General features: G+C 40.0%; 1 protein-coding gene across 2 annotated transcripts; it reads left to right on the top strand.

Moving 5' to 3' along the window:
* Positions 1 to 272: 272 nt before the first annotated feature.
* YDJC (YdjC chitooligosaccharide deacetylase homolog) lies at positions 273 to 11,667 on the top strand. Of its 2 annotated transcripts, none has more exons than XM_072415639.1 (6): positions 273 to 422; positions 1,952 to 2,134; positions 8,415 to 8,574; positions 8,904 to 9,003; positions 9,901 to 10,078; positions 11,146 to 11,667. In XM_072415639.1, the coding sequence occupies exons 2-6, from the start codon at positions 1,971 to 1,973 to the stop codon at positions 11,486 to 11,488; spliced, it is 945 nt and encodes a 314-aa protein (XP_072271740.1). In that variant the 5' UTR covers positions 273 to 422; positions 1,952 to 1,970; the 3' UTR covers positions 11,489 to 11,667. The 2 variants fall into 2 exon arrangements, with proteins under 2 accessions (XP_072271740.1, XP_072271741.1); XM_072415640.1 differs by lacking the exon at positions 273 to 422 and adding an exon at positions 1,682 to 1,719.
* The last annotated feature ends 366 nt before the right edge of the window (positions 11,668 to 12,033 follow it).

Here is a 12,033-nt window from a genome sequence, read left to right as displayed (position 1 = left end):
TGTAGACCCTGCCTTCGAGCTGTGAGGTAACAATACCTCACCGTTAGCCTTCACTTCACTAAAAGTGACCTGGCTTCTAGCCTCTCCCTTGTTTTACAAAAGACTCCCAAGGAATTCAGGTTAAGCCAGTTCCTATCAGTATTAAAGCCAGAAGGTAAAAGTAAGGCAGCCAGACAAGCAGGAACTCTTCTCCCCTCAGCGAGCGGCCCTGCCATACACGTGACCAGCCAGCCTCCCATCTCCCCGCCAACCCTTCTGAGGAATCACTGACAGATCATCCATGGGGGCGGAGCTGTGACGTCATGTGACGAGGGCGTGGTTTTTGGTTAGACACTTTAGAACGATGAGTGTTGTAGGAAATGAGAGAACCGGTGCGAGCGGCGCGCAGTGTGCCTGGACCCGGCCTGTGGAGTGCGGGGGAGGTGAGTGCATGACCCGGAGATGGCAGTGAGTGGAAGCCATGGCCTCCTGTGTCATCTCATCACTTCCTTCCAGGATCCCATGCTGCCTGAGCGGTCGTGGCCAATGCTGATGTACTGCTATATATAGATGTGACATGTGTGGGGTGGATGTATCTGTATTACCTCCATGTGATTGCCCCATGTTGATGTGGCAGGGTCACTAGTAATTAGATGTGACTGGAGGCAGCACTGACATCTGTTCTCTGCTACAGTCAGCCCTTGTATGCCATAGCATCAGATATATGGCACATAGAAGGCATCACACCTGCTGGACATACATGTTTATAAACACTGTAAGAACAAGAAGAAAGTAAAAAAAGTTATGTATATATCACACCATGCACTATACATATTGTGACACTCTAATAATAAATCACACTTGGGGCTGTGTTTATAAATCAGTAAATCTGACTTTTACTGAAGCAGCCAGGGAATGTTTTGGTGAATGCCCATTTCACTTCTTTAAAATTAGACCCCTTGGTGTAAAAAGCCAGCTAACTTTGCTTTACTATCCGCCATGATGAATTCAGGGGAAGACATTGAAGTGTGAGTAATAAATACACTTTGCAAAAGCTGTGACATCTGCTGTTGTAATAGTTCTCATTTGTACATTCTGCTGACTGATTGATAATGCAATGAGTTAATTCTGGTGACATAGTGCAGTGCTCAGTCTAGAAATTATTTTAAGCTGGGTGGGAAGAAATTTTAGGTGGGTGGCAGCCCATATATTGTAACCCAACTCATCAGTAACTACCCAAAAACAGCCGGGTGGTTACTGAAAAGTGCCGGGTGGTGCGCCCGGCTAAAAGGGGCTGGGGAGAACACTGTAGTGAATAGAAGTGTTTATAGTATGTATACAGGGCAAATTACTGCCTATATACTTACTAGATTTATTACCTGGTGTAATGATGCTGTTATTTACACAACACTTTCCTATATTCTAACCTTGCACTTTGCACACGTTGGTGTTGTAATGTGCCGGCTGGGATTCTGGCACCCTGCAATGTACCCGTCAATCTTGGCAGCATTGGCAAGGTGAAGATCACATTTCCAGTACATGTGTGGGAGCTGCAGCACATGTTTAATGAGGAACCTTACACACAGAATTCAGCTGCATCAGCATTTGATAAAGGTCCCATTATTAGAGGAAAGCTAACCTTCACACCGGTGATCTATAAAAGTAAGGCAAGGTCTAAAGGTCCTCAGACAGATCTGATCTGGTCCATTTCAGCAGGGAGAAGTGACAATCCTTGTGTTGGTAGGAAGTTACTAATGCCTTCTGCTGATTTTGGGACAAAATTACAATTCCAAAACTGATAGAAGTAATCTGGAAAGGATTGTTAACTCACGTCTCTGGTCACTTTTCACCAGTAAAATTGGACATGCATGAATGCAAATGGAGGCACTATTAAAGAATAAGAGTGCTTGTTCATCCACCATTTAAAATCTAATTACATGTTCTGATTCTTTTATTTATTTTCAACATACAGATAACCCCTGCCGTATGCAATGTCCCTAAACACCCTCAAGCTGGTGGTGACAGGAGATGACTTTGGTTACAGTCGTCGCAGAGACGTTGGCATCGTAGAGTGTTTCAATGCTGGAGCCATCTCTAATGTGTCTTTGCTGGTAAATGGAAGCTCAGCAGCTAGTGCAGCTAGCCTAGCAAACAGGTAAGACAGATTCTTCATTGGGCAAATAAAAGAAGACAAAGACGTTCTATTATGCAATATGGTTAAGGTCAATCAGCATTGACTTCTGCTTCTCACGTCAGTAATAACCACGTTAGCATGCTTTTCTAATGTTTATCCTATGAAGTGTAATGCCACACCCAGCTATTTACCCTTGTATTATTTGTCTTTAGAACATATTGATTACACTTTGGAACAATTGTGAACAAATTTTTTGTTGACTTAAATTTTTAAGCTTAATTACACTAAAATAGGTATGCTGATTCTGAAAGTGCAGTTAGTTTTCTTCTATCGTGTCAGGTTTTTATCTACTGCCTATATAACCCCCTAGCGTTCTAATTCTGTCAGTTTTTTGATGCAAAAAGTGATCTTATTTATTTTGGATAGAAATTTTTGTTTATATTGTGGGCCTGTAATTCTTAGGATTAACTCCCAGGTATATTAATTATATTTATTATATTATAATCATAAATTAATTTATGTAATGTAATGTAATTTATAAAAAAAAAATATTTTATCAAAAATTTCTCACTGAAATTTTCCAAACAAGGGTGCAATATTATTGATAAATAATTATATAAATTAAATGCAGATTTTAGAAAAAAAAAATTCGTTTTTAGTAGACATCCCGGGTGTGGTAGATTTTACAGCAGGGTGCTGCACAATGTCCAACATCACAGTCAGGACAGTAGAACCTGGTTTCTTTGCGTTTCTTCCTTCCTCTGTCATCGGTCTTTGAGCAGCAAACCACGCACATCCTTGTAGGTGCCGCCTTTTTCTGGGTTGGTGGGATGTATTCAGTGAAGTGATGACCGGTCAGCTGTTCTGGGTTGACAATGGTGGAAGCACGACGTCCAGGTCTATTCATAGCCACTCATGGTGTTTGTTGGTTCTTGACTATGGTTTCGGAAACTTGCAAAATTAAGTCTGAATGATTCACAGGTCTCTGACTATTTTTTCTTACAGAACGTAGGCATTCCATAGGCACTGCTCAACAAGATGCCTGAAAATCTTCTTGTAGTACTTCCTTTGCTGTTTCCTCATCGCTGAGTAGAATGTCATGGCTTGGTCAGCTCTGTCGACTCCTCCCATGGTGTTGTTGTAGTCAGTCACCACCTGTGGCTTCATCACTTCTTTCCCACGTTTTGTGTGTACCAGAACGGTGGAGGCATCATGGACAGTACTCATCAGGCACACATCTTTTTTGTCACGCCATCTCAGGGCCATCATCCTTTCTTTCTGTCAGGCAACAATTTCTCTTGTCTTCAGCTTCCCTTTTGCAAACAGTGCTGGCAGGTTGCGCCGGTTAGCCCTAACGGTTTCATAGACATCTGTTCTGTGTTGCAGAAGGAACTCATTAAGCTCAGGACATGTGTAGAAATTGTCAGTTGTGACACAATAGCCCTGACCTAGCAATGGCTCAGTGAGGGATAGCACTGAAGATGTTGCCAATCCATAATAGCTGTATCTGGGGTTGAACTGTGTCCCTTTTCCAGTGTACAGTACCATATTCCATATGTAGCCAGATGAGGATTTGCACAGCATATAGGTCTTCACACCAAATCAATGTACTGCACCAAGCTGAGCCTCCCCTTGTAAGCCATTAGACTTTCATCAATGCTGACATCTCTTTCTGGCACATAGGTTTGCTGGAAATTTTGTGGAATCATCTGAGACACTTTCCAAATTTTCTGCAGGATGGGTAGTCTCATCAAATTCTTTGTTGTTTGCAAAGTGCAGGTACTTCATTATGAGGGAAAAGCGGAATTCTGGCATGACTGTGCCAAAGAATGGAGTGGCAATCATTTTGTTCTTGGACCAGTACCACTTCTGCACGGGTTTTCCCACAACTCCCTGCAGGATCACCAAGCCCAAAAACAGCCAAATGTCATCCTTGGTCACAGGTTCCCACTTTCTGCTTCTTGCAAACCTCAGGTGTGGAGTGCCTTGTTGTTGTCCAGCGTACCTGCATAAAACAAAATAAAAAATGTATTTTAAGATATGTGCTTTTATAGTGTGAAGGTTGCAAAGTAATAATATGTTAGCAAATACAGAGCAGCATACATGTTGGCATATAACATTTTTTATACATAACAAAAAAATAGCAAAAAAGTTAGCACAGAGCAGCACACATGTTGGCATCAAAAAAAATTAAAACGTTAGCAAACACAAACCAGCATACATGTTGGCATCAAAAAAAAAAAATAGCAAAAAATTTCAAAAAGTTGGCAAACAGAGCAGCACACGTTTGCATAAAAAAAATTAGCAAAACATTTTAAAAAGTTAGCAAACACAGAGCGGCTTACCTGTTTGTCTCTGCAACAATTTTTCAATAACTTCATCGGTCAAAAACAACTTCAGGTGTGCCAGGGGTTCATCGCATTTAGCCTCAATTTTCATCCCAGGTGCACTGGTGAATGGAAATCTTGGCGGTGCTTCCTGGTCTGCATCAAGGTTAATGGAGCACCATGTGCGCACAGCACTGACCCCAGGTCCAGAATCGTCGCTCAGTTCACTTTCGCTGTCCGATGACAAATTTCCTGGTGAATCACTATCGCTCGGTTCCACAAGGGACTCCAAATGGCTATCGCTGCTTTCAAATTCCTCCAAAACAGCGCTTGCGCCGGTGAGATGCCATGTGGTCCCCAGTAATCAGTTAAGAACAATCAAGGTCAAAGACAAAGTGATGAAATTATACATTCGGGAACTAATTTATAAGCAATCAAAAGGTCGGATCAAGGTCAGGGCTAATAGTGGGCAAAATGTAAATCAGGGCACTTGTCAATGATGCTTGGTGCACTAAAATGTGAACTTATAGATTTATTTTGTGTTTTTATGTGTATTTTACTGTAAAAAAAAAAAATTTAAAGCAGATTACATAGAAATCTACTTTCAAATTTCCCGCCCCCAGAATCCATCACTCCACCGGGTGATGCAATGGGAATGTCCCCGTCCTGCTCACTCCCCTAGATCAACCTACGAAGCTGCTCGCATCACCCGGAGGCTGCGAGCGTCACATCTCCCGGGTGATGCGAGCAGCTATAGTAAATCCTGGGGGTGAAGCCAGCGGGAAATCGCTGGCATCACCCCCGTAATTTACAATTGCTGCTCACATCACCAGTTGGATGTGATGCACCATACAGAAATCCTGCATGGTGCATCGCATCTCACTGATAATATGTGCAGTAGCGTGGCCTAGACCCGGGTGGCATTTAAAAGCAGATTACTTGGTAATCTCCTTTTAAATTTCCTGCCCGGCCACGCTGCTCAACAGACAGGCGCCCCGGAATCACAGTGGGATCGTCTGATCGCCGCTGGAGCGCGGGGCACAGGTAAAAGGGGCTTCCAAAGTTACCCCAAGTGTGACTCTGGGTTACCACTTTTTGCAAGTTTTTTCCACCCCGAGTCACACTCAGGATTACCGCTAGGGGGGTTAATGCGATTACTGTAGCGTGGGTTTGTAAAGGCTAATATTTACACGTAAGACAGTGTGGTCAGAGGTTGTGCACTGCTCTACATAATGAATACCCCAATTTTTTTATTTTTTTATTTGCATATGTATTTCCTTACTTTCAGATAATGTCTGGCTCTGCTGTTTCTCGCTGTAAGTGCCTAAACAACCCTGATTCATTTTGTTATATCTGTGTCAGTTTCACCATTTCCAGTCAAAGGGCGAACACATCAGCACATTTGTAGAGCAAACCTATTTGGCATATTTCAAAGTTAAACCTGGTGATCAAGATAAATCTTGAGCCCCTCATAAGGTGTCCAAACAGTGTGTTGAAGGTTTACGGATGAGAACAAAGGGAACACATAATAAAATGCCATCTGGTATACCTATAGTTTGGGGAGAGCCAGATCTTTTCAGTGACTGTTACTTTTGTATAGTGAAATCTTTAGGATATAACAAGAAAAATAAACTTAACATAGAGTATCCTAGTCTACCATCGGCTATACGCCCAGTGGCTCATTTAGATGATTTCCTGTGCCGGTTTTCGTTACACTACCCTCTCTTGAAGAACATGATTATGGTGATGAACTAGGTGACAACAATGATGAAGAGTTTGAAATTGAAGAGGACTCTGTAAGGGATTTGATCAGCATGAGTTGAGTGATTTGGGACTATCGAAGAAGGCTTCAGAACTCCTGGCATCAAGACTGCATGAGAAAAACTTACTTGAAAAAGAAATGAAGGTATCATACTTTTGAACCAGAGAAATTTCATTTCTGCAGGACTTTAGAACTGACAGTGGCTTTGTGTATTGTCATAACATACCTGGTTTAATGGAGGAATTGGCAATTCCAATCCATAACTCAACCGAATGGGGACTATTCATCGATAGCTCAAAGCGCAGCTTAAAGTGTGTCCTCCTTCACAATAGCAATATACTTGGGTTAGTCACAATTTGCCATTCAGTTTCTCTTTGTGAAGAATATGCAGACATAAAAAGAGTCATTGAGTTGTTGCAATATCACCAATATGTCTATAAAATGGTATACTGCGGCAACGCAGATACACCAAGTATCCGTTATCTGTGCATGTGGGACAGCAGGACACGTGAGAGGCATTGGGTGGAAAGGAATTGGCCTCCAACATCTTCCCTAAAACCAGGTGAGCCAAACATTCTACATGAGCCACTTGTTGATAGAAAGAATATTATATTCCCGCCTCTGTACATGAAACTGGGTCTAATGAAGCAGTTTGTTAAAGCTTTGCCAACTAAAGGAGAATGTTTCAAGTACCTCATTTTGGCATTTCCTAGCCTGTCATTTGAAAAAATAAAAGTCAGTGTGTTTTATGGTCTACAGATGCAGCAGCTCATCAAACTGAACATTTCATCAGGACAATGTCAGAAGTGGAAATAAATGCTTGGTTATGATTCAGAGCCATTGTCAAGGACTTTCTTGGAAACACACAAGCAAATATTTACACAGAAATTGTCCAGAAACTCTTGGGAGAGCTACAGAATGCTTGGTTGCAATATGAGCATCAAGGTGCTTTTTCTGCATGGCCATGTTTCTAACTTTCCGGAAAACCTTGGTGCAATCAGTGATGAGCAAAGTGAACGATTCCACCAAGATCTGAAGGTCATGGAAGGACGGTATCAGGATAGATTGAGTGTACATATGATGGCTGACTATTGGTGGAGCATCCGGCGTGATTGTCCTAACACTGAACACTCCAGGAAAAGCTATAAGCGTAAATTTTTATCTTAGCCGCTTACATGATTTATTTTCAAATGTTTAATTGTAAAAAAAAAAATGTCATAGAGTAACCATAAATCCTTTATATGAACTAAAGAAATTTAAATAAACAGTACATTCAAGTTATTATTTCAATATTTTTTAATTGTATGTAAAATTTGTATGGTTTTTGACAAAAATAGAGGGTACCCTGTATGGTAAAAACTGGGGTTATTTCTGGATTCACCACCCACAAATTTGTAAAAAAACAAGTGTAAGATCTAACTCAACAAAAAATGTGTTCCCCAGTGTTATTTGTGTGATGATATAGAGAAACCATGCGTCTTATCAATTAAGAAAAAGTGATGAGTGAATCTGTAACCTGGTGCAAGAAGGCAAATGAGGATTTCGTAATTTTCTGACACTTTGCATATTTGTTTAGAGTTGATGACTCTAAACAAGAGTTTAGAGTTGATGATAATGATATAACTATGGGGTCAGCATAGCAGTGGTTTCAAGGGATTTGGGTAGATTTGGATAAAAGCACTCGCTCTGTGTTATGCTGCTAAATAAAGTCCCTCACAGATCTGTGTGACCCAAGGCAAGAATTAGGCTACGTACATATACGTCAAATTTTTCTCGCCTGATAATCGGCTCAGGGCGGATATTGGGCGGGAATCTGGCATGTGTACAGCCCACGTTGTTCATCGTCCGTGGATCTGCCCTGGCAGATTCATGGATGATGAACAACGAGCAATCTTAATGCAAGGGTAGGAGGAGACCGCGCAGCAGGGTGCTGCTCCGTCGTTCTCCCCTCTTTGCTGTGTGTACAGCACTCGTTCATGCATCGTGCAGTTCTTATCGTTGGAAAGGGTCATAAAAGATCCTGTCCAATGACAAGAATTGCACATGTGTACACAGCTTTAGTTCAGAGTACTGTTGTTCTAGGTCAAGTTTACTTTGGTAACACAAGAGCACAAAGGTCTTTTATTGTGTGATTCAGAATGATAAACAAGCGTGATGACCTAAAATACAAAAACTGTTTGCCAGTTAGTTTATTCATTATTTTGTGTCCTAGATATAATATACCAATTGGTCTGCATGCCAATCTCTCAGAAGGAATCCCAGTATGTGAAGAACTTCGGAACAACTCCACTCTTACCGGTGCTCAGGGGGTCTTTCTTGGTAAGATGGGCATCCGAAAAGCAATAGCAGAAGGTCTTCTCAACATGGCAGAGGTAGGTGTATGATTTAAAGTATTGAAATGGTGATTTTGTGTACCAATATGTTTATTAAAATACCTAAAATTATTAAAAAAAATACCACATTTTGAATTATGACTATGATATGATAGACCTGAAATAAAGAAAAAACAGTAATGCTACCAATATTAACAAGTTAAAATTTCAAGCCACTAGACGCCATTACTTAATACTATTCACATACATACATACAAAAAATTGTTTTGTAGGTCAGTGTTTGATTCTCCTTTTACCTAAAGTTTTACATCTATAGGGGAAATTGTAAATCAACAATAGCAATCACTTGCCTTATGTTTACATTGCAGGTTCGCCAGGAGCTGTGTGCTCAAGTCAAACTGTTTCGGGAGTTGACAGGACAGAATCCCCAGCACATGGATGGACATCAGCATGTTCATGTGTTACCAAGTATGATATGCTGAGAAAAACAATTTAAAGAAATATGGCAAATATAGGATGTAGCACTATGAATATTGTAATTTCACTTCCAAAGACACAATATGAACTCGGAATAAATCTTTCAAAGTGAGAGGAAATCCTCTAAGTGTTTTACCTAGAGGTACCATTTTAAAAGTCTAAATCTGATTGGTGGCTGTGGGGAAATAACACAAGGGTAATTCTTTGTAAAGAACATAAATGCAAAGCTGTTAAAATGTTCTTTTTAGGAAGCTTTTGCAGTGTACTGCCTGGGTTCCATTGCTGTGCTTAATGTGCAGTTGTTCTTTTTGTTGTTTTTTTTTTTTTTAAAAGACAGATGAGGCATAATCATTGTTTTTCTATCTGGATACTCTTCTACAAAGTAGACATACATTATACATTGGAATACCAAATCATATATTCCATGAAAATATTCTATATTGAAAACCTGTCCACTGTCCATTTGGACTTTTGTTTTCTATACAATATGATCTATACTTACAGTGGACTACATCTGCTAGCAATGTACATTATTTTGGTTGTGTATTTTCATAGCAGGAGAATTGTCACCCTGGGAGGAACTTTCTATTCTGTTAAGATCTTTAAGATAGGATGGGTAGGCATGCGTGCTGCTACCATAATTGTTTGATGGTGGCCTTCTGCAGTCTAGCAAGGCTCAGAAAAGTCAACTGCTCATCTCCTGTTTATGTCTGTCATGGGTATGGTTCAAAGTTGGCGTTGGCTGGCTCCATTTTTCTCTGGGGAGAAAACCCATTTCTTTAGCACTCAAAATATTTTCATTTTTTTATTTACGTTTGTTGTCATACATCAGAAGTTAACTAGGGGAAAATGGTAAAATGGTTGTTTGTGCACTTATCTTTTGAACAGGAATCCGAGAGGTGTTTGCCCAAGTGCTGCATGAACATGGTATCCCCTATACTCGTGTTCCTGTGGAAGTAGGTCTACATCGGTGTGACTGGATCCAGGGAGAACTGTTGGAGTTTTACAGGGGAGTGGAGAATGACTCATTAAACACAGTGGAAATATTTAAGAACCATGGCATCAGGTAAGTATCGCTGCTGAATTTATGGGGCATAAAAAAATAAAAAAAAATAAAAGAAAGTATAGCCGGAGGATCTATGGGTCTATTACCAGATGAAGGTCAGAAGTAGAGGTTTATATCAGTCTTTACTTCATGAGAGGTGTTTGCCCTGGAACTAGAATGTAGCTTGTGGGTCTTAAAATGGCATTTTTTAACCTCCCCAGTGATAATCCCCGAGTGTGGTAAAAAAAAAGATGTTGAAAGCGGTAACCCCACGGTACTCGGGATAGCTTAAACAATGATAAATAGAGCCTTATCTGTCTGCCAGCTTCCTTATTTGCGATCCCCATCCTCTCGCATCCTCCAGCCCGTGTCCCCTGCATCTGATGAGACACCCGGGAGTTCCTGGTGACGTCAGTGCGTTGGGGGATTGGTGGGAATTTCAAATTATTTTGTATTGCATTCAATACAAAATAACTATTGAATGCAATACAGTGGATGTCTAAAAGCAGTACATTGTCTTTCATGAAAATGTATTATATATTTTATTTTTTATTTAATAATTTAATTTAATATTTTGACATGATTTTGTGTTTCAAACTTTATTATACTCATACTATTATTTTACGCTGCAAAATAAATTTTCATGAAAAACAATGTACTGCTTTTAGACTTATAAATCCACTGTATTGCATTTAATACAGTTATTTTGTATTAAATGCAATACAAAATAATTTGAAATTCCCGCCACTCCCCCAAGGCCGCATGCACCAACATCACCGGGAACTTTTAGACATAAATCCGGGCAGAAATGAACCACCCAGCAGGTTAATAAAGGGTCTCTTAGGTGTATTTTGCTTTCAAACAGTGACTCTTTAAAAATAATCAAACATTGGTGATACACTCTAAATACTACAAACACACTGTAAGTTTGGAAGTTTCCTTCACTTCCTGTCCTGTAATGTACGTAGACAGGTTAGCGTACGTAAATAAGGAAACATTTCCTAGGAGGATACAGCCAACAATAAGATGTAGGTTCTGATCTTTCAACACCATGTAATATAATTTTTACTTTTTTCTTCCTATTGCAGGTGGCCGGACATATATATTGGTCTTAGTACAATGGGAAAAAATATGACCAAAAGTAACATTCAGCAAGCCCTGGACTATAGTGTTCAGTCTCTTCACAGCTACCAATCCTTACACAGCTCATCGCACAGTTCTACCTCCAATCCCCCTACTTCCATCAGCATTGAACTTATGACCCATCCAGGCTACCCCAGTGTTCCCCCAGAAGGTGGCTGTGGAGAAGGTCCAGATGACTTTTCCCAATCATGGGAGCGTCTGCACGAAATGGAAGTCTTGAAAAATCCACTCCTACACAGTTATTACAGTGAAAAAGGAGTACAGTTGTGCTCCTTTAAAGACCTTTAGTCTTTGGGAAAAAGACAAGTGGTTGCTGATGTGTGTCCTACAGCACAATACAGTGACCAGTGCTATAAAAGTACAATCGGAATGAATTAAAGCTGCAGTATTTGCATTATTTTTAACTATTTGTATGTATATAAATACAAATGTCAGTGTAACTGTTAATTATACAGCCATGAAAGAGAGTTTTTTTTGTTCCCTACACATTTACACGGACAAACATTCTTCACTGAAACCATGTGTACAGGTATTTTTATTCTATATGTATAAAACACTTTTTATTAGTTTAAGATACAAATTTCAATGGATGTAACGGTGTACTTTAGAAAGTAAACTCAAAAGCTGCTATCCAATAACAGAAATGACAACGCTTTCCATGGGGTGGAAACACTGCATATCGTATTTTTAAAGAACCCAGTTTATTAGGCTCTCTGTTCCTTATTTATTTAGGCTCTGACTGCAGGTTACAATTCATATTTATATAGTGCAGAAAGAAACAGTAAAAACTACATTCATTTAAAAATATTTGACAATTATGGACCAGATAGGAT

This window comes from Pyxicephalus adspersus, chromosome 6 (assembly GCF_032062135.1).
Source record: "Pyxicephalus adspersus chromosome 6, UCB_Pads_2.0, whole genome shotgun sequence".
In the NCBI taxonomy this organism is placed as follows: Eukaryota; Metazoa; Chordata; class Amphibia; order Anura; family Pyxicephalidae; genus Pyxicephalus; species Pyxicephalus adspersus.
The sequence above is the reverse complement of the archived record's forward strand: the minus strand, read 5'-3'. Positions and strand labels throughout refer to the sequence as shown.